The 26,706-nt window shown below is 38.1% G+C and overlaps 6 protein-coding genes, 1 long non-coding RNA gene and 1 pseudogene across 8 annotated transcripts; all 8 read left to right on the top strand.

Annotated features, from left to right (window-relative positions):
- The first annotated feature begins 1,312 nt into the window (after positions 1 to 1,312).
- On the top strand, positions 1,313 to 3,573 carry LOC104802521. Its single transcript, XM_010526165.2, has 7 exons — positions 1,313 to 1,556; positions 1,826 to 1,912; positions 2,007 to 2,237; positions 2,319 to 2,480; positions 2,622 to 2,675; positions 2,784 to 2,930; positions 3,019 to 3,573. The coding sequence occupies exons 1-7, from the start codon at positions 1,383 to 1,385 to the stop codon at positions 3,394 to 3,396; spliced, it is 1,233 nt and encodes a 410-aa protein (XP_010524467.1). The 5' UTR covers positions 1,313 to 1,382; the 3' UTR covers positions 3,397 to 3,573.
- A 131-nt stretch (positions 3,574 to 3,704) lies between these two features.
- Positions 3,705 to 4,851, top strand: LOC104802522 (E3 ubiquitin-protein ligase RDUF2-like). Its single transcript, XM_010526166.1, has one exon. The coding sequence runs from the start codon at positions 3,882 to 3,884 to the stop codon at positions 4,704 to 4,706; it is 825 nt and encodes a 274-aa protein (XP_010524468.1). The 5' UTR covers positions 3,705 to 3,881; the 3' UTR covers positions 4,707 to 4,851.
- Positions 4,852 to 6,351: 1,500 nt separating this feature from the next.
- LOC104802519 (VQ motif-containing protein 18-like) lies at positions 6,352 to 7,262 on the top strand. Of its 2 annotated transcripts, XM_010526163.1 has the most exons (2): positions 6,352 to 6,934; positions 7,115 to 7,262. In XM_010526163.1, exons 1-2 carry the CDS (start codon positions 6,427 to 6,429, stop codon positions 7,234 to 7,236), a joined length of 630 nt encoding a protein of 209 aa, XP_010524465.1. In that variant the 5' UTR covers positions 6,352 to 6,426; the 3' UTR covers positions 7,237 to 7,262. The 2 variants fall into 2 exon arrangements, with proteins under 2 accessions (XP_010524465.1, XP_010524466.1); XM_010526164.1 differs by having other exon boundaries at positions 6,352 to 7,262.
- Positions 7,263 to 8,401: 1,139 nt separating this feature from the next.
- LOC104802518 lies at positions 8,402 to 14,161 on the top strand (annotated as a pseudogene).
- Positions 12,444 to 12,944, top strand: LOC104802517. The gene is made up of 3 exons (XR_770053.1): positions 12,444 to 12,472; positions 12,642 to 12,728; positions 12,903 to 12,944. It is a non-coding gene; the product is annotated as an uncharacterized LOC104802517 (long non-coding RNA).
- A 6,349-nt stretch (positions 14,162 to 20,510) lies between the features above and the next one.
- On the top strand, positions 20,511 to 21,673 carry LOC104803086 (the record flags this gene model as incomplete). Its single annotated transcript, XM_010526963.1, has 3 exons — positions 20,511 to 20,536; positions 20,921 to 21,322; positions 21,403 to 21,673. Coding segments are annotated over exons 1-3 (699 nt in total), but the record flags the coding sequence as incomplete, so codon positions are not given.
- A 4-nt stretch (positions 21,674 to 21,677) lies between these two features.
- On the top strand, positions 21,678 to 22,963 carry LOC104803085 (the record flags this gene model as incomplete). Its single annotated transcript, XM_010526962.1, has 1 exon — positions 21,678 to 22,963. A coding segment is annotated over one exon (1,080 nt), but the record flags the coding sequence as incomplete, so codon positions are not given.
- A 343-nt stretch (positions 22,964 to 23,306) lies between these two features.
- LOC104802516 lies at positions 23,307 to 26,706 on the top strand. The gene is made up of 3 exons (XM_010526162.2): positions 23,307 to 23,918; positions 23,999 to 24,503; positions 25,383 to 26,706. The coding sequence occupies exons 1-3, from the start codon at positions 23,488 to 23,490 to the stop codon at positions 26,217 to 26,219; spliced, it is 1,773 nt and encodes a 590-aa protein (XP_010524464.1). The 5' UTR covers positions 23,307 to 23,487; the 3' UTR covers positions 26,220 to 26,706.

The raw sequence follows: 26,706 nt of genomic DNA, 5'->3' as shown, positions 1-26,706 counted from the left end.
CTCACACGTTTTGTGTTTTGAATCCCACCCTTTTTTATTGGCCAATTTCTTTGGTTAAGGAAAAGTAAGGAACAATGATTCCATGTACTGAGTCTATAACCGAGTCTCATTTGAAAATTTATAACAAGATAAATTGGTAATATAATACTGGCAGATTGTGGGATTGTCTCACAGTTGACTCCACCTGGAACGCCACAGTGGAATGGCGTGTCCGAGAGGAGGAACCGAACCTTATTAGATATAATTGGTAATATAATATGATGCAAACGAAATCATAGTAATATAGAAAACGATTATTATTATTATTATTATTGGACCACCGTTTCTCGTTGGATTTTGTTGTCTTACCTTTGGTTTTTATAATATACTCGTATTAATTGTCACCATTATTTTCCATTCTATAAAATTATAGCCCATTTAGTTATTTTAATATACTGTTACTATTTTTTCCACCCTATAAAATTATAACTCCTTTAATTATTTTAATATAATCGAACTTAGTTTCACCATTTTATTTTCCATCCTAGAATTTTGTACTCGACCTAAGTTCGCCATCTTTTTCCATGCTCTAATGTTATAGTTCATTTAGTTGTTTTAATATACTCGAACTTTTATAGTAATAGTGTCCACCAATTTTTTTCCATCCTATAAATCATAGCTCCTTTAGTTATTTTAATATACTCCAACTTAGTTTCACCATTTTTTTTTTCATCCTATAAAATTAAACTGAATAGTATATTATTATAATTAAATCGAATTGATCTGATTCTTTTAATCAGATTAACAAGATTTGGATCTGATACAAAAAACTGAAAGAAATATTTTTAAATAAATGTTTCTTTATAAAAAAACAAACCGAATAAAAATTTGAAAAAAAAATGAATATATAAATATATTTTTTCTCAAATAAAACTTTTTTAAAAAATCGAACCTAAAGGAAATGTAAAACCAAAACTCCAAATGCCTAACATAATAACATTCTCTTCCCCGATGGAAAAAAAAAATGGAAAAACAAAAAAATGAATATATAAATATATTTTTTCTCAAATAAAACTTTTTTAAAAAATCGAACCTAAAGGAAATGTAAAACCAAAACTCCAAATGCCTAACATAATATAGTAACCAAGTCTATGGGGGAAAAAAAAACTCCGACACTCCACCGCAAGAAGAAGAAAAAAAACATTATAGTAACCTACAAAAAAAAAAAAAAGTCGACATTTTGATTGTTTCAACGGAGAATGTCATAAACGTCCTTGTAGAAAATTCAGCACTCTTTGCTTATATAAACACGACACAACATTTCCAATGGTTTTGCATGAGATTTAGTGAGGGAAGATCTTGAAGGAATTAGTTTGGTCGGAAGATATATATTGGGTTTAGCTATGGCTTCTCGTCTCCCCCTTTTTAATCTGACCGCGGCCAGCTTGCTTGTCGTGGCAATGCCCCCCGCCGTAATCACAGTTTCCGCCGGAGAAAACAACTTTTCCGACATCCATGAGGGTAAAGTACGTAGACTCTTGAAGCAACTTAACAAACCGGCCGTTAAATCTATCGAGGTAACGTTCGACAAGTTCTATCAAGATATATACACATGCAATCATATATATACATGTATACATATATTATTGTTTTTCTTGCTAGGCATGTCAACTATAACATTAAATTATGGACGTATAGACTTTGGGATAACTGTGTGATTCGCTAGCACAACAAAACTTGAACCAATAATTCATTCACGTATATTGTTTTTTTTATATGAACATTCACATATATTGTTTGAGACTAATTAAACATTTTTTTTCTTTAATGTATATATTTTGAATAGAGTCCGGATGGAGATATAATAGATTGTGTCCCTATCAAGAAACAGATTGCTTTTGATCATCCTTTGCTACAGAATCACACCATCCAGGTTCTTCACAGATTTTCATTTTCTCCCTCGTGTCATATACATATATATATATACATATATATATATATATATCGATGGTAATTGTCATGGGCAGATGAGGCCGAGTTGCCACCCGGAAGGTGATCATGCAGGAAACGCCAAGAAAAATACAAAGCCTTTGATTCAGCTTTGGCACGTGAAGGGGAAGTGCCCTAAAAACACGGTTCCGATCAAAAGAACAAAGAAAGAAGATCTCCTCGGACCCACTTCCTTCGAGAGTTTCGGAAAAAAGAGTCAGAAAAGCATCCCACAAACCGGATCAAATGATCCGTTTACAGGTCACGAGGTATATATATATATACCCATATGCAGTTCATTAGCTTCTTGTACTCATTTTCTAACGTTATCCTCAAATCATATCCTTTAGCATTCTATAGCGTTCGTGGCGAACGACAAGTTTTACGGCTCGAAATCCATGGTGAACATCTGGAATCCCTTTGTCCAGTTGTCTTCCGAGTTCAGTTTGGCTCAGACATGGGTTAGGGCCGGTGATGGTTCTGATCTTAACACCATTGAAGCTGGTTGGCAGGTCTTCGTTTGTTCCATTTCGGATCTTGTCATAACTTTACTATCTCTGTATATGTTTTTTTTTTCCTCACGATTTTGTTGTCTCTCAAGCACTTACCTTCTTTCTTCCTTTACCCTTGTTCATATATATATGTATGTATAGGTCTATCCAGACTTGTACAGAGACTTTAACACGAGATTGTTCGTTTACTGGACCGTAAGTTTGATCGAAGCTAGTCATATTTTTCTGGGTTATTTCTTGATCGATTCGTGGACTTGGATATGAATATAATTAATTACCCTATCTTTTTGGAACTCAAAACAGCGTGACGGATACCAAAAAACAGGCTGCTACAATCATGTGTGTCCGGGCTTTGTTCAGACCAACAACGGTGTCGCCCTGGGCGGATCCATCTCTCCAACATCAATATACGGAGGTACCCAGTACGAATACACTATACTTATATGGAAGGTAATAATCGTAGCATCAAGATTCGATACATGTATACGCGACCATAAATAACAAATTAACCCAAAGTCATCGATCCTTGATCATACAGGACAAGGCGAGCGGAAACTGGTGGCTCCAAGTCCAAGGGATAAACGTCGGGTACTGGCCAGGGACGCTGTTCACTGGTCTCGCGGACAGCGCGACACGAGTGGATTGGGGAGGCGAGATTGTGAACCGACGGACGAACGGGAAACACACGAGCACGGATATGGGAAGCGGGCGTTTTGCGGAAGAAGGGTTTGGAAAGGCGGCTTATTTCAGGAACATTCAGATAGTCGATGGATCCAACACTCTTCAGCCGACTCCAGGACTTGCAGCCATTGCCGAGCAGCCAAATTGTTACGACGTCCAGTTGGGAACTGCTGGTACATCATGGGACAGTTACTTCTACTATGGCGGTTCTGGTCTGAACCCTAACTGCCCATGAAAAATACGCATATATGACCATGGTATTAACAAAGGCTGTATAAGCTATATATGTGTATAAACCTTATCGCGTGTGGTGATTTTGTAAGAATCATAATGTCTGGACTGTGTGTGATGATGTGTATCTTTCAATAAAGAAAATATATATGCTATGACATGATTGTACGTTTATCGATTATTTTTTTATTCTAAAAATAAATTAATATCAGAAGGAAATGATTTATACAGAGTGTATGCTTCATATGATTAATTTAGGTATAATGGGATAATTACTAATTAGTGTTATGAGAGAGATGCACTACCGAACCTTCTGAGCAAAGCCAAGTATTTGGTGGGCCCAGAGAAAGCAACAAAAATTCCAAAATAGCATAACAGGCCTTCACCCAATCATGGACCCATCATAACCACGACCACTAACTTTGGTTCCTCCCCTTTTTCTACTCTCTCCTCGCTCCCCTTTCCAGAACCATCACCACCACTTCTCCAATGTCCTCCTCCGCCTCCGCCGCTGCCGGCGTCCTACCGGAGCGGCAGACTTACTGGTGCGACGAATGCGACATGAGCGTCGAGCTTCTATCCTCTTCGGTTCCTTCGCCTCTACTCTGTCCCCAGTGTCGGCTCGAATTTCTCCACGGTATGGATGGTTGTAGTCTGTTTGATGTTAGCTTCGGCGATTTAGATGAACACGAAGAAGATGGAGATGAGGACGATGATTGGTGTTTGGTCGATCCTGCGGTTTCCGACGATAATTTCCTCGTCGATAGCCCCTACCGTCAGCGCATCCTTCGCCGTCTCGCCTCCGAGAGTTCCGGATCGTCTTCTTCTTCTTCTTCGTCGTCGTCTAAGTGTCCAGATATCGATTCGATCCCCACCGTCCAGATCTCGTCCGCCATGCTCTCCTCCGTAGACGATCCCGATTCCGGCATACTCTGCGCCGTTTGCAAGGAGGAGTTCGAGATCGGAGAATCCGCTAGAAAGTTACCTTGCACCCATCTATATCACTCGGATTGCATCATCCCGTGGTTATCGGATCACAATTCGTGTCCGCTTTGCCGATTCGAGTTTCCCACCGCGGAGAAAGGAAACGGAGGCGGTCGGGAGGCAGGGACGAGGATCCGGTGGTCGGATCTGGTGGAGATGGAAGACGGCGACGATGAGGAAGACGAAGACGAAGACGGAGATGACGACTGGTTGGGAATCGGTGGCGCGCTGAGGCGAATCATGCGGCGGCAACAGCAGCTGCGGCGGAGGTTGGGGATGGAAGCGGCTGAGAGAGAGCTCTCGTGGACGGTTTCCGGCACGGGAAATTAAGGGATAAGGGAAGAGATTTAATCTTCCATTGCTATTGAAATTAAAATTAGTCACTTGTTGAGTATCAAACGCAACGCTTTAATTTCTATGTTTAATTTTCGAGGAACGGATTTATGAAAAATATTCGAATTATTATCGAGGGTTATACAACCCGTACTTATTTAAATTTAGATTCTGTATGGACCGTCATGGTTAGCGGATTTGGGCTTCAGAGCCACATATGTTACAGAACTATAGAAACCAATCTTTCGCACAGTCCATCAACGATGATTGCGATTTTATATTCTCTAACAGAGAGATTATGTATCTTACTATAATATTTTTTTAGATTATGTCACTATATATATAGTTTTTATATATTTTAAACTTACCTGCAGAAAAATGTTAAGTCTGCCACAATTTGTATAATCCAACACGCAAATATTAAATAAGTTATGTAGGCCAATGAATTGAGTTTGACCCATAATCCCAATATATATATATATATATATATATATTGGGTGATCGATGACGCTTGATTAGTAAAAAATAACTATAACTTTGAGCAAATTAATTTCGAATTATTCATGCATAATATTGTCGTGGTGTATTTTTTGCAAGTATTAAATTTAGGAAAGCCAACGTGTATCAATCAAATGGTTAAGTCCACTCTGTTTGCCTCGCTGGTATAAATCAAAGTCAACGATTTTTTTAAAGCATTTGCAACTCGAAAGTCTTTCCCGGTGATGTCTAGCAGTTTCACACTTCAATTCTTTTAAGTTTAGAGCAAGTCAATATAAAAATACATTTAAAATATATAGCGTCGAGAAACAATTTTTCTATTAAAAGTTTCGATTGTATAATCATGGTTACATTTTTTCTCCATAGATTTGTTGTATTGAACATATATATATAGGATTTATCTAAACCTACATACGGTACTATAAAGCATGTTTTATTTTGTTTTGTTTTTTTTTGTAACCGGATGTAATTGATTGAGATCCAAGCTAATCTCAGTTTATGGAATAAGTAATATGATTAGAATTTATGTCTTATCTCTAAATTAGAGTTAGAATTCGGGACGAGGTATACGATTTGCGTCTCCATTTTACAAAGCGCACATATGACGTACGTGAGATGAGTATCTTTGGTGGTTGTCGGAGGGCACATAGATATAATACCTTCCTCTCAATTTCAATAAATTGGACGGTCGATGTAATCTAGATACCCACATATAATTTTCCACCTATATATATATGATGCTTTATTTGTATAAATAAGTATATGGCATGTCATCATTGTCATGACTGTATTATATACTATCATACATGGTGATGAATTCTTTTCCTCATAGGAGTTTTGTGAGGAATTTGCCCGTCTGTTTAGGCTCCTTAAATTTCCAATTTCTCCAAGCAAATGCAACAGTTGATATATAGTTTCAAAACTAGTTGTTATATATACATATATATATATGCATGCAACATGGAGCGCAGGTCCACCGCTATTTCTTCTTGCAATTTCGTATTCAGTATTTGTAATTAATTAATGTGTTGACCGACCAACAATCTAATATTTTAATGCATAATATATCCACCAAATCCCCTCCAATCAATATATAGATCAACCGCCGCAGTAATAAACTAATCGTATGGTGTAATACATTTGTTTATACCATACAAGAAAAGTTCAGATCTCCTTTTCATCATTCATTCATTTCCTTTTGTGTTGTCTTGAAGTGCAAATGGATTCGATGGCGTCCGAATATGATCTTCATCTTCCTCATCGTAAAAGCCTTCAGAATTCTAGGGTTCCGATTTCCATGAACAAGAGCTCTCACGTGACCAAGACCAAGCCTAAGATTCGTATAATCCATATATTTGCACCGGAGATCATCAAGACCGACGTCAAGAACTTCCGTGCCCTCGTCCAGAGCCTAACCGGAAAACATGCCGTTGAGGCGGCCAAATCCGGTAGAAGGAGAACCAAACCGGAAAATCCGGTTATCACAAACCAAGATTCGACGGGTGATCATGATCAGGTCAACAGGCTGGCAGGATTTTCCGGTACTTTGCTAGCCAGCAGTTCTGTGAAGACAGAACGGCCGTTAGGTGAGTTTTCGGATCCAAACGTCGACTTCGATTTGGAGGGTTTGATCGATCTCGAAGATGGTTTTTCCACGTTTCACATGAAACCCTCTCATCACATGGATCATGGTTTCATGTTGAACAACGCCTCCGATCAGACAAAAGGTCATCACTTGCCTTGACATATTTGGATTCTATATATTGGTGTATAAAACTCAAATCGACATCTAGTGCTAATTTTCCATTGTGTGTCTCTATATATATATATATTGCCTCAATTTCGATGCTCTTGCATGGGTACGTACACGACGAGGAATTAACCCGGTTAAATGATTTTGCCGACAGAGTGTAATGCAGAGAGCTTATGTGCAGCCCTTGTCGGAGAAATATCACTCACCCACGTTGTCCAAAAAAAATCTTACTTGGGGCACATAAAATGTAACTTGGTGTACTATTTTTTTTTATAATATAAAAGTTCACCATGTCTTTGATCCGATCACATCTTCCAGAGGAGTGGAGAAATCCATGTGAATGGATCTCCTCAAATAAAGACTCGAACCTAGATTGAGAATGAACTTTTCTCCCTTTCTTATCAGTTGAAGTATCCAATCTTGAATTTGATATACTAATTTTTTTATATAATTCGAAAATTTATCGAATCTTTGATCCAGTTATCTATAAAAAGATCGGAAAAATTCATGTGAATGTCTCTCCCCAAATAGTGACTCGAATTTGGGTTGAAACCATGTACTAATGAATGTTTCCGTTCATAATGTATTTTGTGATTGATTTTTTTTTTCCGGCATGAAAGTTTGTATACTAGAAAGAGTGCAGTAACAAATTGTTTCGTATGAGATTTCCATTTAAAACAAATAGAAAGAGTGCAATATGATATTTACATTTCACAAAAAAAAAAACAAATTGGTTTATATTATGCATTGTATTTCTTCGGTAACAATAACGAAATCTGGGTCTAATGTATACGTAATTATACAGACAGGTTTATATTACTATTCATAATAAAACTAAACTAATGTCGTTACTACTCCGGCAGTAATTTTTTTAGCCTCATTTACTCTGCAACGTGTACGATGCAAAAAAAAAAACAAATTGGTTTATATTATGCATTGTATTTCTTCGGTAACAATAACGAAATATGGGTCTAATGTATACGTAATTATACAGACCGGTTTATATTACTATTCATAATAAAACTAAACTAATGTCGTTACTACTCCGGCAGTAAATATTTTTAACCTCATTTACTCTGCAACGTGTACGATGGGGTGAAAATGTTCCCAAGGGCCAAAAAGCCGTTTGCTTTTAATATTATGCCACTTTTATTCAATAAATGTTATAAAAGTTCGATCTATTTGACTTTTTTGTGATTTTGAAAGGGTGCGGCTGCTTAAGTTGGACCAAACCTCTGTAATCGTACAAAAGAAAATAATATAATACGTACAAAACCAAGCCATACCAAAAGAAAATAATTATTTCCGGTTTAGTCTGGTTAAGAAGAAAGAACCGATGCCTTGCCAGGGCACAGGAAGGGCAATTACGAAATAAAGCTAAATGTAGAGGACATAAGTGGAATTTACTTAAACGACAGAAGCACCTCCTGCTGCAAGTAATTGCATTTGTTTTCTCCATTTCGTTCGCGTCGCCGTTCTTTATTAGATCACTGTATATTATCACGCGCAACGTCACTCTTCCTCTCTCCATCAACGTCCACAATCTCTCGGTACCTTCTTGTTCCATCTTTTTCTTCTTGTTTTTTTGTTTTTGTTTCCCTTTTGGGATTTCGGAGTTCTTGTTTCTCCGTTTCCGCTGAAATCTGAAAATATATTCCGTGAATTGGGTTCCGAGATCGAATTTGTGTTCACCTGAGTTATACGGTTTAGCGATGAACTTTATTCGCATAGAATACACGGTCCTTTTGCTTTCTCTGATTTGGTGTTGGTCGATTGTTCGTCTTTTCCATGGATCGCCGTTGTTTAGAGGAAATGTTTTTTTTTTTGGGGTGGAATTCTGATAGGTAACCCGCTTGAATTTGGAGAATGGTGTTCTTTCGAAGTGCATCGGCGCTCTCGAGGCTCCGGTCTCGTGTCGTGAGTGATTCTTTCCCCTGATTCGAAATTTTCGCGAACGGGTTTTATTCCTTTGCTTTTGTCACTCTGTTTGACGTTAATCGACTGATGATCGGATCTTACATAACAGGGGCAGCAATCTTCGCTTAGCAATTCCGTCAGATGGCTCCAAATGCAGAGCTCTTCCGAAATGGTAATGATCTTTTTAGGTCAATGTCTACAACTTTTCGATTTGCGTGCGTAGATGTGTGTGACTATGAAGTTTTCAGCCTTTTCTCTCGAGCTAGAGCCGGATACCGAATGGAAAAATATTAATAAGCGAAAGCCATCTTTTCAAAATGGAAGCTTTCTTGAATCTTGAGAGAGCATTTAATTTGTCCATGTTCTTTTAGCTTTGCTTATGGGACTATGCTCTCAGGTTTATTTGTTCATTTTCTTTAAATGGTGGCACTGCAGGACCTCAAGTCACAGCTGCAAGAGTTAATCCCGGAACAGCAGGTTAGCTAAGACTTAATGGAAAGCTATTACAGACATCGTTTCTAGCTGTTGGAACCCTTTTAGATTGGTTTGCGCTCTGTGATAGTCTTGCCTATGTGTGATGCGGACAGGATCTAAGTCAAAGATGTTATCTTTCTGGTTATCATATTTGTGACCTTGACATGAATATAGTCGCATTTGTCTTATAGCGATGTGACGAGCGTGTGAGGCGCTCCTGGTCATGAGATGTGACCAGGGTTCACGGCTAACACTATGGCGTGAAGCCATCGGGAATGAATATGATGATGTTTTGATGTGATATGCGACATGGTACAGAGAGAAATTTTTTGTTCTTTTTGGTCATCAGTGCTTTTTCACTTGAATAAGTAAATCATATCATGTCTTGGTGTCTGACCTTTTTTAAGGTAATTGGTGGGATGAGAGGGATGACTGGATTACTCTGGGAAACCTCGTTGCTTGATCCAGAAGAGGTACATATTTATGCTGTAGATATTAGTCGTGTCCGGTCGTATCTTAGCTTTAGAATATTACAAAGTTTCTCATTTTTATCTCAGGGAATACGCTTTAGGGGCTTGTCGATTCCTGAATGCCAGAAAGTATTACCTGCTGCACAGCCTGGGGGAGAGCCTTTGCCTGAGGGTCTTCTATGGCTTCTTTTAACTGGAAAGGTGGGCAGTCTTTACAATTTGTACGCAGATGTCGGAGATTTCCATATGAGTTAATTCCCTTATTTATCTTATAATCTCCTCTCTCCCTACTCCTGAGACAGGTACCTAGCAAAGAGCAAGTTGATGCGGTGTCTAAAGATTTGGCTCACCGAGCCACTGTCCCAGGTCTATAGTTCACCTTTTTGGTCTGGCTAAATTCAATGTAGACGATGCAAAGTCTTTTTTTTGGCTAATTGAAAAAAAAAACAGTATATAGCTATTTCTGGGAAAGTTGTTAAACTGAAACGAAAAACTGGTTTAATATATGATTTCTATCGCAGATTTTGTCTACAAGGCGATTGATGCTCTGCCTTCCACGGCTCATCCAATGACTCAATTTGCTAGTGGTGTCATGGCCCTCCAGGTGGATGGTCCTCCGAACTTGATTTGTTATCAGCTTGTTTTTCTTGTCCAATTTATTTCCGTGATTTTAAGTAGTTAATCTCCATCTTTGTGCGGCGTGATGGTTATCCTGGGTTTTCATCCAGGTTCAAAGTGAGTTTCAGAAGGCATATGAGAAGGGAATTCACAAGTCAAAGTAAATTTTGCTGTCACATTTTCTAGTTTTTTCTTTATGTTGTATTATGTTAGCTGGCAGTGTAACAAACATGTTTGTCTTACAGGTACTGGGAGCCAACTTACGAAGACTGCCTCAATCTGATTGCCCGTGTTCCTGTTGTAGCTTCCTATGTTTATCGGAGGTTAGTGAAGGGTGAATCCTTGTGACTTTGTCTTCATGTGCCTTGTAGCTTGTGGACATTTGCTTTATGGCTCAGTTTACTTCTTCCGATGTCATTGCTTTACCTTTTCACCCACTATGGCAGGATGTATAAAGGGGGCAATACCATTTCCTCAGATGATTCATTGGATTATGGTGCAAATTTCTCGCACATGTTGGGATTTGATGACCCCCAGATGAAAGAACTTATGAGGCTTTATGTCACTATCCACAGGTTTCTGTTGATTTTATTTGTTTTCATAGATGTTTGTCAAACCTATAGAGTAGTTTTTCTTTTTCTATTTTTTTAAAATTTTAGCAACTTTTGTGACAGTAACATGATCATGGTTTTTTCTACTGGTTTTTGTTCTAGTGATCATGAAGGTGGAAATGTTAGTGCACACACTGGTCACCTGGTATGTCTACATGTTCTTGTTACCTACCAACTGTGAATTTATGGTTTTCTTGATGTGACGCTTCCATCTGCAGTTCTTTGTGCATTCATATTTCATGCAACTTTTTGGTCCCTGTGCTTTGACCTTTCTGATTGTCCAATTTTCTTGCTAATAATACGTATGTCTCCAGGTCGGGAGCGCACTTTCAGATCCGTATCTTTCATTTGCAGCTGCATTAAATGGTTTAGCTGGGCCACTCCATGGTTTGGCTAATCAGGTACTCTGTTCACCTATCCAAAACAAATCGTATATTGCAACTTGCAAGTATGTGTGGCGACGATGCGTGAATATTCTCTTGTGTATGTTAGTGAGCTTTGGGGTAATTTCTTGGTACAAGTGAGTCATTGTTTTTTGTGCATGAATATTCTTCTACCCTCTGGTTCGATTGCAGGAAGTTTTGCTTTGGATCAAGTCAGTTGTCGAGGAATGTGGAGAAAATATTACCAAAGAACAGTTGAAAGACTATGTCTGGAAAACATTGAACGGTGGCAAGGTAAACACATGAAGCACCTCCTAGCTTCATCTGACAGCTTTGTAGCCGGTTTTGGATCATCTTTTAGCTTTTGCCATCCATGATTCCTGGTTCATCTTGTGACTCTTACAATAATAGTTTACCAAGCTGTTAATGGTGGGGGTCTTCTTGTTCTGCAGGTTGTTCCGGGATTTGGCCATGGTGTTCTTCGTAAGACTGACCCAAGATATATGTGTCAATTTACCCGATGACCCGCTCTTCCAGCTGGTACTCCTAGTCATCCTCTTCTGCTATGTTCTTAATGTTCTGAAATGGGTTAATAATAAAGCTTACGAATCAATAGGTTTCAAAGTTGTATGAGGTGGTGCCTCCTGTCCTAACCGAGCTTGGCAAGGTATTTTTTTGGGTCTCTTCTCATTCAGCACGGTCTTTGATTGTATATATGGAACTATGGAAGGATGCTGGCTTATATAGAACTTCTCCCCCTATCCTGATATAGGTCAAGAACCCGTGGCCAAACGTTGATGCACACAGTGGTGTACTGCTGAACTATTATGGCCTAACTGAAGCAAGGTAAAGAACGAAGCTGCTTCTCATTTGTGCATTATCAGAGTCAGGTATTTGTGTATTTGTATTCTTCTGCTGCTACATCTCTTCGCATAAACTCGGATGACAGGTACTACACTGTGCTGTTTGGTGTCTCGAGAAGCTTTGGAATCTGCTCACAGGTATATATATATATGTTAGTGCACACACTGGTCACCTGGTATGTCTACATGTTCTTGTTACCTACCAACTGTGAATTTATGGTTTTCTTGATGTGACGCTTCCATCTGCAGTTCTTTGTGCATTCATATTTCATGCAACTTTTTGGTCCCTGTGCTTTGACCTTTCTGATTGTCCAATTTTCTTGCTAATAATACGTATGTCTCCAGGTCGGGAGCGCACTTTCAGATCCGTATCTTTCATTTGCAGCTGCATTAAATGGTTTAGCTGGGCCACTCCATGGTTTGGCTAATCAGGTACTCTGTTCACCTATCCAAAACAAATCGTATATTGCAACTTGCAAGTATGTGTGGCGATGATGCGTGAATATTCTCTTGTGTATGTTAGTGAGCTTTGAGGTAATTACTTGGTACAAGTGAGTCATTGTTTTTTGTGCATGAATATTCTTCTACCCTCTGGTTCGATTGCAGGAAGTTTTGCTTTGGATCAAGTCAGTTGTCGAGGAATGTGGAGAAAATATTACCAAAGAACAGTTGAAAGACTATGTCTGGAAAACATTGAACAGTGGCAAGGTAAACACATGAAGCGCCTCCTATCTTGGTTTTGAACTCTTTAATTACTTCATCCTTTTTTTCTACATATATATATCTTTTCAATTCCAAAATGCAATTTAGTTTTTCTGTGATATTCTCTAAATTTTACATTTTTAAATTAAATACAACACAAATTTTTTAAAAAAAATTATATTGATCAGTTGAGAGCATTGTAGAGATTTACTTTATTTTATCAAACGTGTGAAAAATGCCAACAATAAACTTTATAATATACGTATGTATATATTACTCTTCTTTAATAATAATATGTTGATTTACAAATAGATAAACATTCTTCTCTTTCCCAATTTACCTGTACAATAGTTATTTTAAATAAAAAAAATTTATTGGGGTTCCTTTTATTTGTTTATATATAGTTATTCTTTTCCATTTAAATCTACCTATATTTTCTTTTTAAAAAAATATTTCCATTTAATTATCATGTCATCAAAACGATGACATTTGTCGCCTAATAACAAGAATCTACAAGTTGCATATTAACAATTTTTCTTTATAAGATTACCCTGGATGGCCTAACTGAAGCAAGGTAAAGAACGAAGCTGCTTCTCATTTGTGCATTATCAGAGTCAGATATTTGTGCATTTGTATTCTATCTCTTCGCATAAACTCGGATGACAGGTATTACACTGTGCTGTTTGGTGTCTCGAGAAGCCTTGGGATCTGCTCACAGGTATATATATACACACACACACATATATATATATATACGCATTCTTACCATGTTCATCCATGTTTAATTTAGAACTGACTCACAAGCATCTGCCATGTAAAAACTTTGGTTCAGTTGATATGGGACCGGGCTCTAGGGTTGGCACTCGAGAGGCCGAAGAGCGTGACGATGGATTGGCTTGAAAAGTACTGCAAGAAAGCTGCATCTGCTTAATACACTGCGTGATTGGTTCAGGTTAAAGCCCTGGCTGGCTCGAGTTTCTTCTTCTTCCCCGTCCTTCGGATAGCGTTTAACACTTCGACAGAAAGGTCGATCTATCTTTTTTCTTTTTTTTTTCATGTAAACTATTTGTGAATTCGTATTGGAGCGTCAGTTTTCTGCTCTGAATAAATTGCAACACACAGTAATAAAACATGTTCAGTGTTTTTTCTTGTGACAATGGCTATTGGTTTTGAACTCTTTAATTACTTCATCCTTTTTTTCTACATATATATATCTTTTCAATTCCAAAATGCAATTTAGTTTTTCTGTGATATTCTCTAAATTTTACATTTTTAAATTAAATACAACACAAATTTCTAAAAAAAAAAATTATATTGATCAGTTGAGAGCATTGTAGAGATTTACTTTATTTTATCAAACGTATGAAAAATGCCAACACTAGACTTTATAATATACGTATGTATATATTACTCTTCTTTAATAATAATATGTTGATTTACAAATAGATAAACATTCTTCTCTTTCCCAATTTACCTGTACAATAGTTATTTTAAATAAAAAAAAAAATTATTGGGGTTCCTTTATTTGTTTATATATAGTTATTCTTTTCCATTTAAATCTACCTATATTTTCTTTTTAAAAAAAAATATTTCCATTTAATTATCATGTCATCAAAACGATGACATTTGTCGCCTAATAACAAGAATCTCACACACAAACATATATATTACTCTTCTTTAATATATTGATTCACAAATAGACGTTTTTTTTTTCTCTTTTCCAATTTAACTGTTTATTAGTTATCTTAAGTTAAATTTTATTGGTTTTCATTTATTTGTTTATATACACGCACCCGCATCTCTCTCTCTCTCTCTCTCTCTATATATATATATATATATATATATTCAGTTTTTCCATTTACTTACACATGCCTATATTTGCATTTTAAAAATGTTCTTATTTTTTAATGTCATCCTATTTTTTTTTTAAACTCAGGGACATGTCGGAAGAGTGTTGCCGAGCCGTTCTTGGTCTTGGTGACGAGTGCAGCACTCGGAGTGCTTCGGTGCTTTCTTCCCCGGAAAGCCTCTCATCAAGCTTACCCTACAGGTTACATGCAAAATGTTGTAGAATCAACTACTTCACTCCTCTTTTTATTTAATATTCGGTGCCAATAAGATTGTTCTCATATAATATTTCCGTCTTTAATATATATATTATACATAAACATATATACATATATTTATTATACACATAAATTTACACACATATATACATATATATACACATACATAAACACACACATACACATACATTACACACACAACATATTCATACACATATTCACACATTCACACACATCACATAATCACACATACACATTTACATACACATACACTACACATATACATAAACACAAACATAAACATTCTTTGTTGCAACAAAATTTCATCCAAAGAACGAGATCGAGATCGAGATCGAATACTCTAAAAATCGTGGATATCCGCATGTGCCTATCCCTACAAATAGGGATGAATATGGATCGGATACCCTGATTTTTAGAGGTACCCGACCTCGTTTTCGTCTTCACGGTTTTTAGAAAATAATTATCTCGTTTTCGTTTTCGTGAAGTCCGGGTACCCGCGATTCGGATACCCGTCGCGAAACTCTAAACCCAAGGGTACCCAAACCTGCCAAACTCTTTAAAAAACTCATTGATTTTTGTTGACTTTAATGGTATTTAGGTAATTTTAGTTGATATTATATTTAAGTATTATTGTAAATACATTAAAATGACAAAGGATATAAATGTCATTGTATTAATCTCCGGGTACCCGCAGATAACCTGTCACCATTCAAAAAACCCAAATCCGAACCCGGGATTCTCATTTTCGGCTTCATCACACCCGTCTTCGTCTTCGTTACTTAACGAGTATACCCGTGTTTCGACTATCCGTAAAACTGGGTATCCGAAGACCCGCGAATGTCAAGTACCCGTGCCCACCCCTACCTACAAGTTGGACTCTAACAATTTTCCTTTATAAGACTACATACGATATATCTCTATTGGGTGAGGATATGCACCTAGCTAAGATTGTCAACAAATTAAGATTAAATATATAAAATTATAGAATCTTTCCAATAATGACATTAACATACCTTAAAAGAGCAATGTATCAAAAGAGATATGAAAACATTTCAAAAGATCGTCAAAGAAGATTTGAAAAATTATAATAATATTACGTAAATAGTTAGATTTGATACTATATATATATGTATATTTCTCAAATCTAACTATTACGTAATATTATTATAATCTTCTCAAATCTCCTATGACGATCTTCTATATTATCAAATCTAACTATTACGTAATATTATTATAATCTTCTCAAATCTTCTTAATATATATACAAATATATATATATATATATATTTGATAAAAAATATATATATGTATGTATGTATATAGGTATATAGGTATATGTATATATATTTGTATATTTAAAATTTTAAAATACAAACTTAATATATATATATATTATATTTGTATATATATATTTGATAAAAAATATATATATGTATGTTTATATCTTTCATTTGCAGCTGCATTAAATGGTTTAGCTGGGCCACTCCATGGTTTGGCTAAACAGGTACTCTGTTCACCTATCCAAAACAAGTCGTATATTGCAACTTGCAAGTATGTGTGGCGTTGATGCGTGAATATTCTCTTGTGTATGTTACTGAGCTTTGTGGTAATTTCTTGGTACAATAACTCGTCACCATTCAAAAAATCTAAATCCGAACCCGCGATTCTCATTTTCGGCTTCATCACACCCGTCTTCGTCTTCGCTACTTAACGAGTATACCTGTGTTTCGACTATCCGTAAAATTGGGTACCCGAAGACCCACGAATGTCAAGTATCCGTGCCCACCCCTACCTACAAGTTGGACTCTAACAATTTTCCTTTATAAGACTACCATACGATATATCTCTCGTAATATTGGGTGAGGATATGCACCTAGTTAAGATTGTCAACAAATTAAGATTAAATATATAAAATTATAGAATCTTTCCAATAATGACATTAACATACCTTAAAAGAGCAATGTATCAAAAGAAAAAGATCGTCAAAGAAGATTTGAAAAATTATAATAATATTACGTAAATAGTTAGATTTGATACTATGTATATTTCTCAAATCTAACTATTACGTAATATTATTATAATCTTCTCAAATCTCCTATGACGATCTTCTATATTATTATTCATATATCTTGATACTATGTATATTTCTTACTCAAAACATACGAAAGGTAAGATTTTGGAGCAATTAAAAATTGGTACAATTGTACATGCATGTCTATATATATTTATATAAGTTTTAAAGTTTAGAAACAATATATTTACAAAAAAAAAAATAAAAGAAACGAAAAAAAATATTAAATGATGATGAACAAGGCGATCACGGTATTCACAGTTGTTACAGTTTTGCTAGTGTTGGAATGTGTATTAGCGAACAATGTCGAGGCGAAATCTGCGGCCTCGGACAATAGGGTATTACCGAACCAGCTGAAATGTTGGGATGAAATTAGGCCGATTCCGGGGTGCGAACAAGCCGTCAGATCTTTCAAACTCAAGGACATGTCGAGAGAGTGTTGCCGAGCCGTTCTTGGTAACGCTGACGAGTGCTTGGACGCTTTCTTCCCCGGGAAACCTTTTGTTAAAGTTAGCCTACGGATTGCATGCAAAATGTAGACTCTAACTGTTACCAACGAACAAGGTTGCCGAAATTAATAAGATTTTTATGTTATTCTTTTTAACGAATATAATTTACTCTATCGAATCATTTCATCTTATTATATTAATCATTATTATACACTTGAACACATTGTAGGGATGCAAACGTAAATCATTTCCTTATCCGAAAGAAAAACAAGAGCAACTCCAAATAATATAATAATAATAATAATAATAATAAAATTATTTTGAAAAAGTATGATTACAGATATTTCATAATCGATTACTACGCGAGTGGAATGGATCAATGACTATGCTTTTTTTTAAAAAAAATAACAACAAAATGATATGACCCATTGAAATCTGGAAAGGATAAAAAATAATGTCATAGTTTTGTATTATTTGAAATGTGCCAAATTTGAAGAATGTATTAAAAGTGGTGTACGGTAGCAGGTGCATTATAAAAAAATATACTCCCTTTTTTATTTTAACTTCAACACATACATTTTTTTCACATGTAACCTTATAACCCATATGATCCGAAATATAATATGGTCAAATGTTGATCTCATTGATCTTAACGTTAAATTTATAATGTTTTAATCAAACGATTAGTGAGATATATAAGATATGAACATAATAAATTAGTGTGATCACCATAAATTTAACGTTATGATCAATAAACACAAGATGCGACCACACTATATTTCGGGTCACATGCATGATCATCAATTAGAAGAGGATTTGTGTTGAAGTCAAAATAGTAAATAGAAGGTATTTTTTATATGATTAGGGTTGTAAAATGGACTGACCCGGCCCAGTCCAGTCCGACTCGTTCCGATCTGAAAAATCCAACCCAACTCGTTTTTTAGCGAGTCAAAAATATTCATATCGTCTTAACCCGCGAATCAAACAAGTCGGTCCGCGAGTTAAATATATAAATTTTAATATTAAAAAATATTTAAAAATAATTTTAATATTTAAAAATATTTAAAATATAATAAAAAATTAAAATTTTAAACAAAAACAAACTAAATATATAATAAAAATATAATTTGTATATAAAAATATTTTAAAATATATAAAAATATTAAAAGTTAAAAAATAACGCGATCTAGCCCGACTCGTGACGAATTGGCTTATCACGAGTCTATCTCGTGACGGATCGATTCGTTTGATCTGATTTTTTTTTTCAAATATTTTGAATCCGACTGGAAAAAAATATAGATTAGTTGGTGAGCCAACCCGCGAGCGTTTTACACCCTAGATATGATATAATGTCACGTTAGCATCCGCTGAAAGTTGTTATACGGCAAAAAAAAAAATATTACTTGTTTTTGGGCACCAATAAGAGTTTATGGTATTTACGCAAAAAAAAATAGATATATTTTATATAATCATTAATGGTGTTGTGCTGACGCAGCACCAAATCGACAAGTGTCAAATACGAGAAGAGTTTTCTTTTCTATCGTTTGAATTTAAGAGTTTTAATATTTTATTATGTTTCACCAATGAAATTCTAGCTTTTAATAAAAAAAATTAAAAAAATATTTCGTCGAATTTTTAGCATTTTTTTCATATGTATTACGATTTATTTACAGATGGAAATTCTGCTGTCTTTAACGGCACCTCGACGCTCTCTCTCTCTCTCTCTCTCTCTCTCTCTCTCTCCAGGACGCAACGGCTATGGCCACCCCCAAATGTTTTAATCAAACGATTAGTGAGATATATAAGATATGAACATAATAAATTAGTGTGATCACCATAAATTTAACGTTATGATCAATAAACACAAGATGCGACCACACTATATTTCGGGTCACATGCATGATCATCAATTAGAAGAGGATTTGTGTTGAAGTCAAAATAGTAAATAGAAGGTATTTTTTATATGATTAGGGTTGTAAAATGGACTGACCCGGCCCAGTCCAGTCCGACTCGTTCCGATCTGAAAAATCCAACCCAACTCGTTTTTTAGCGAGTCAAAAATATTCATATCGTCTTAACCCGCGAATCAAACAAGTCGGTCCGCGAGTTAAATATATAAATTTTAATATTAAAAAATATTTAAAAATAATTTTAATATTTAAAAATATTTAAAATATAATAAAAAATTAAAATTTTAAACAAAAACAAACTAAATATATAATAAAAATATAATTTGTATATAAAAATATTTTAAAATATATAAAAATATTAAAAGTTAAAAAATAACGCGATCTAGCCGACTCGTGACGAATTGGCTTACCACGAGTCTATCTCGTGACGGATCGATTCGTTTGATCTGATTTTTTTTTTCAAATATTGTGAATCCGACTAGAAAAAAATATAGATTAGTTGGTGAGCCAACCCGCGAGCGTTTTCAATGGGTCATATCATCCCTTGCTGGCGACAGTTTGCGATGTCACCTCTGATCTTGAGGAGACGAGGAGCGTTGGACCAGCCAAACCTTCGTTTCAGGTAATCCCACAGATCCTGAGCAAGTTCGCGATGGACAACATCGGATCTCAGATGCGGCTCCAGCGTGTTCTTGATCCAGGATGCAATCAGTGCGTTGTTTGTGTCCCAGTCATCAAAATCAGGGGATGTGTCGATCGGTTTTGGAATCGTCCCATCGACGAATCCAAATTTCTTTCTGGATTTCAACGCTTGTCTGATATTCACAGACCATTCGTCATAGTTTTCTCCTCGAAGTAGAGGTTGAGAGAGCACCAAACCTGGGTTATCGCTCGGAGTCAGATCATAAGGCGAAATCGTTCGCCTCGGAGGAAACAGAGTTTCGGTGGCTGGGGTTTGCTGGGCCATTGTCGGGGTTGTTGTCGAGGGAGCAGTCATGTCGGGGTTCGATGGAGAGACGTTGTTCGTCATGAAAAAAATGGATTTCTGTTCTTTTATTTGTTCAGGGCTCTGATACCATGATATAAACAAAAGAATTCAAAGGTCTGGGAATGAATTTCTGCTGCTTTACTCAATGGTTCGTACAGAGCTTTATACAAAAGCATCAAAACAGACCTAGCGTAATCTAAGGAAACAAAATAAATCAATTACAGATTTGCAGATATCAAATATACAGTTTCTATATTCAGATCCTTCAATAAATGTCACGTTAGCATCCGCTGAAAGTTGTTATACGGCAAAAAAAATATTACTTGTTTTTGGGCACCAATAAGAGTTTATGGTATTTACGCAAAAAAAAAAATAGATATATTTTATATAATCATTAATGGTGTTGTGCTGACGCAGCACCAAATCGACAAGTGTCAAATACGATATCATCAATTACAGTTGCAGGGATAATCATACCGGAGACGATAACATTGATCAGAGGAAGCATAGCCAATCATGGAGCACGTGGGAGGAGCTGTTGCTGGCATGCGCCGTGAAGCGGCACGGCTTCCATGACTGGGACTCCGTCGCCATGGAAGTCCAGTCCCGGAGCTCTCTCCCCCGTTTTCTCACCACCGCCCAGAATTGCAAGCACAAGTACCGAGATCTCAAGCGCCGGTTCGAGGACGACGGGGTAGGGGACAACGAGACGGAGGACGGAGATGACAAAGCCGATAACATCCCCTGGCTCAATCAGCTCCGGGGCCTTCGCGTGGCGGAGCTACGGCGAGATCTTCAGCGATATGATGTCTCGATACTGTACGGATTCTCTCTCTTTATCCGTCGTTTTTGGATGGATCTGAGTTTTTTTTTTAATTCGTTCGTGGTTGTTTTTTTAGGTCACTTGAGTCGAAAGTTAAGAAATTAGAGGAGGAGAGAGACAGGAGCGTCGGATGCCAGAAACCAGATCTGGACGACGACTCGAAGGGGGAGAGATCAGAGAACGATGTAACTGAACCGGCTAGACCGAACACGGTTATGGCGGAGGAGAAGGAGTCTGACCGGGAGAACGGGTCCATCAACGAGTCCAACTCGACAGCTTCCGGCGGGAAACTCGCCGGAGACGGAGACGAAACGAGTCGTGCACGCGAAGACTCGGGGAATCCGGATCCCGATAGAGCGTCTGAGGCAGCTTGAGTCCATAGTTTCAAGAATCAGGGAACGGGAACTGTCGAGACCATTAGTAAGAGAAACTCCAGGATTGGTCACTGATGAACATCCGGAGGCCACTACTGGATATATAAATGAGCGTTCAAGGATCGAAAACAGAATGGTTAGCAAGACCTATCATACTTATTTGATAGCCAAGGCATTAGGCATGGAGAAAACAACTGCTGTCGCTGGTACGTACTTCGACTGCAACATATGTCTAGAGAGAGCTGCGGATCCGATATTGACTTGTTGTGGGCACTTGTTTTGCTGGTCATGCTTCTATCAGTTGCCTTGCTCGTATTTGAATGTAAAGGAATGTCCCGTCTGTGATGGAGAAGTGACCGACGATGAGGTTACTCCGATATATGGCAATGGAGATGACTGTGATGGTAATAAGCCCAAGTCAGAGCCAGAGGACTGTGGTATATTGGTCCCTCCAAGGCCATCTGCCAAGAGGGTTGAAAGTGTCCGCCAGAATGTCAGTAATCGGGCAATCCCGTTTCTTCCCACACATGAAACGATCCAACAAATGAGAAGGGCTATTGATGCAATAGAACAGCAAACACTGCCTCGAGGTTATGATATCGGAATGAACAATACGATAGTAAATGGGAATTGGCAAAACCAACCCCTCGGACCTTTGAGGTTGTTGCCTCCTTCGACGCCACAGTTTTCTTCTTTCTTGGATTTTTCAGTTGATTACCTGGAGCAGCCAATCGGTACTCTTGGTAGTTATATGGACACAAGTAACATGAGAAGAAACCGTCGGAGATCTTCTCGCATTGCTGATAGAAACTCAGCCCGGATCGCGGGTTCTGCCGAACCAAACATCCGTATCTTTGATACGACTTCTCGGGCAATATCTCTGGTCTCGTTTCCCGTCGCATTACCCGCAGAGTTTGTAGTATCTGATGCCCTGAGGGAGATGCGAAACCAGACTGCACACGCAGATGCTTCAGTTCCATCTTCGAGGAGGAGAACAGAAACTCCAGAGGTTGACGATGGACCTCGGACAAGGTCCAGAAGGAGAAGGTTGAGATGATTGTGAACAAAGTTGCTAAAATCTGTCGCCTGCTGATTAATTGTCGACCATAGTATGTCCAAGTTGGTGTAATGTACATCTTTACTGACATGCTATTGCTACAGAGAAGAACTTCATGTTCTAGGTTACTTCATTTTACTGTCACAGATGTCTTGTGTTGTTGCCGTATTCCATTGTTCCTATATATCTGCGGAACATTAGACATATTTTACGAGTGAATACGGTTTGAATCTGCATCCAAACCGGTATAAACCGAAACTCGGTATGGGTGTAATGTATTAGTCACCGGTTCGATTGACCATTGTCCGAAACGGGCCACGCTCATAATGGGCCTATGTATTATTAATTAAAAGGCCCATGGACCTGTAGGGATCTGGTATAGGGGTATTTCTGTAAATATCACCCACACCGCCTCACACGCAGACGGTTGGACGAAGCGTCTTGGGTTGGGCTCGTTTCCTTCCGAGTATCATTACATCCATTTTTTTTTTTTTTTGGCGCATCCAGAAATCATATACGTGAATCTATGAATATAAAATTATTTTTAATTAAAAGATGCGAGTAACCAATTCGTATAATATAAAATGGCCAAAACACAGACGAGAGCGGAGGAAGACGATAATTATTATTCTCTTTTTTTTTACAAAGGAAGAAAAGGCAATCACTAAACCGCGAGCGTTTTGTTTGGGTTATGCGAGGGCTCTCCATTTGAACAAGAGAGTATGGAGGGATGATGAACGCAGCAGAGGCAACACCCAACGGCATGAACGACGAGGACGATAATAACATCATCAATTACAGTTGCAGGGATAATCATACCGGAGACGATAACATTGATCAGAGGAAGCATAGCCAATCATGGAGCACGTGGGAGGAGCTGTTGCTGGCATGCGCCGTGAAGCGGCACGGCTTCCATGACTGGGACTCCGTCGCCATGGAAGTCCAGTCCCGGAGCTCTCTCCCCCGTTTTCTCACCACCGCCCAGAATTGCAAGCACAAGTACCGAGATCTCAAGCGCCGGTTCGAGGACGACGGGGTAGGGGACAACGAGACGGAGGACGGAGATGACAAAGCCGATAACATCCCCTGGCTCAATCAGCTCCGGGGCCTTCGCGTGGCGGAGCTACGGCGAGATCTTCAGCGATATGATGTCTCGATACTGTACGGATTCTCTCTCTTTATCCGTCGTTTTTGGATGGATCTGAGTTTTTTTTTTAATTCGTTCGTGGTTGTTTTTTTAGGTCACTTGAGTCGAAAGTTAAGAAATTAGAGGAGGAGAGAGACAGGAGCGTCGGATGCCAGAAACCAGATCTGGACGACGACTCGAAGGGGGAGAGATCAGAGAACGATGTAACTGAACCGGCTAGACCGAACACGGTTATGGCGGAGGAGAAGGAGTCTGACCGGGAGAACGGGTCCATCAACGAGTCCAACTCGACAGCTTCCGGCGGGAAACTCGCCGGAGACGGAGACGAAACGAGTCGTGCACGCGAAGACTCGGGGAATCCGGATCCCGATCAGGTTTGTAAGGCGGCGGCGGAGGACGGATCGGAAGTAAGCCACTCGGGCGAGTCGGGGACGTCGGCAGGATTCGGGAGAACGTGGAAGAGGAGCGGCAAGGAAGGTCAGGGCGGCGGCGGAGAGATGAGAACGGTCGCGGGTGAATCAGAGCCGTTGATTTTATTCCTTGAAATGATTCGTGCCCATCCACGTGGATCCTTGTTCGAGCGCCGGCTTCGAATCCAGGTACGCAATATTTTCCTTGAATTTTAATATACGCATCTTATGAAAACTTTTAACGAGTTCATCACTCTTAAAATTCACAACGATAAAACATGCAAATATATATATATATATTCGATGTCTATACTATATCGATAACAATCCTTAATTTACAGCATTAAACAACAAATCATAAATAAGAATAAGTATATGATTGTGAATGGAAAGGGTAGACATACGTTGCTCTTGGTTCTTGGTAATCCATTAAAGAAAATCAAGAACGACCAATGAAATGATCCATTTATGGTGGAGTTAGTCGGTGCCACTCCCAATTTTTCTTCCCTAAATTATGTATTTTAATACAATATTGTAAATATGCATGACCCAGCATGCTAACAATGGGTCACGTACTCCCGTTTCTAAAATAAAATATATCAAATTTAATCATAAAATTCTAGATAAAATTACTACATACCTCCTAATAAATTTAAATTTATATCTAAAAAATTATACTGAATTTAGTAATGTCCCGAATTATAAAAAATTTTGGATCGTTACGTAGAAATATTGGTGTTGGTCACTGAAACGTTGTCGCGGGTAGATATAGTTTTATGGATGGACCTAACGTGGGTTCTTGTCCACACGCACACATGCAGAGAAATTTATTGCTTCTGATACTGGGTAATAATAATAATAATAATAATTGGGCAATTGCCCCAAACCTCCCATTTCTATCATGGTCGCTGATGGGCACATATCAGTGACACGTGGCGGTGATTAGCTTTTTGATTTTGAATTTTTCTGCCACCTTTTGACTTTTTTTAATCGAGTCATTGGGCCGGCTACATCTAGGCTTATTTGGGCCGAGTTTTATTTTTTTTTTTTTTTTTTGCCATCTTTCAGGGGACGGAGGAATACAAGAGGCTGGTTAGAGAGCATTTGGACATGGAGACAATACAGGAAAAGCTGGAAAAAGGATACTACGCTTCCTCCATCATCTCCTTCTACAGAGACCTCCATCTTCTCTTCACCAACGCCATCATCTTCTTCCCTAACTCTTCCCCCGAATCCATCGCCGCCCACCAACTCAGAACCCTCGTCTCCACCAAAATCAACCAGGAATTCGGAAAACTGACTGCCAAACAAGACCCTGAAACATCAGACTCGTCGCTCACGAGGCAGAAACCTTCAGACCCTCTGGTCCCCTGCAAGAAAAGGAGATTGCTTTCAGCTAAGCCTTCTTCCCCTTCTTCCAGTTTTATCCTAAAAGAGGAGAAGACATCAGACCAGGCTTCGGCAGACGACAAGATTGTCGCCAGTGTAAGAAGCTCGAGGAGGAGAACCAACAAAGGGGTTCCTGCTCTCGCTACGAGTACCAAGACCAACAAGAAGCAGATGGGTTCCAAAACGAACTCACCAACCGATAAAAAGCAGGAGACTGCTAAAGCCGATAAGAAGAAGAGTGTAGCAGATTTCTTGAAGAGAATAAAGAACTCTCCAGCGAACTCTCCAAAGAAAGGAGGAAACAGGTCGAAAGGTCAGAAAAAGAGCAGTGATAACGGTAAGAAAGATAAAGATACCAAAACGCGACAGAGAGAACTGAGGAGCAACAATGCCGGTAAAAAGAAGGTCGAAGAAGATAACACTCCATTGAAACGAAGCAGAGGGAGACAACAGAAGAAGGCGGCAGAGGTCGCGGAATCTTCAGGCAAACAGCCCAAAAAAAGAAAAAGAAGGTGACTTTTGGAAATGGTTTAGGGATTGTGTTGTATATTTTATGTAACAGTATCAGTTCATGTGGTCTGCTTTTGGAGGAGTGATAGAATTTGTAGGAGTGTTGGCTTTCCGAATCAGTATTCTTTCTTGATTTTAAGAAATTACTGAATTAGGTGTCACAATCATAGTTCAGGGGTTTAATGACCTCATCTGGCCTGTTTTTCCTCCGGTCGGGTTCTTTGCCCATTCCCATGTCTCGATTCCCTTAAAAATAGGGTGTCAAACGAGTCGGCTCGGATCGTTTGAGGTTCGGTTCGTTTGGCTCGGATGGTTTTGGACGATTTCTGTCATTAGACTTCCTCTCTCCTGAAGAGAACATAAGCATAGAAGAAGTCAGTTACCTGTTACGAAGCAGAATTAAGGACGAACCAAATCCACTAAGTGCCCATTTGGTGAATTTGATCTTCCATATTGGCATTATACTTTATGCATATACAAAATATTTTTATGA

The sequence above is a fragment of the Tarenaya hassleriana genome, unplaced genomic scaffold, assembly GCF_000463585.1.
Source record: "Tarenaya hassleriana unplaced genomic scaffold, ASM46358v1 Cleome8, whole genome shotgun sequence".
NCBI classification, from domain to species: Eukaryota; Viridiplantae; Streptophyta; class Magnoliopsida; order Brassicales; family Cleomaceae; genus Tarenaya; species Tarenaya hassleriana.
Note: the sequence above shows the minus strand (reverse complement) of the source record. Positions and strands in the feature narration are given on the sequence as shown.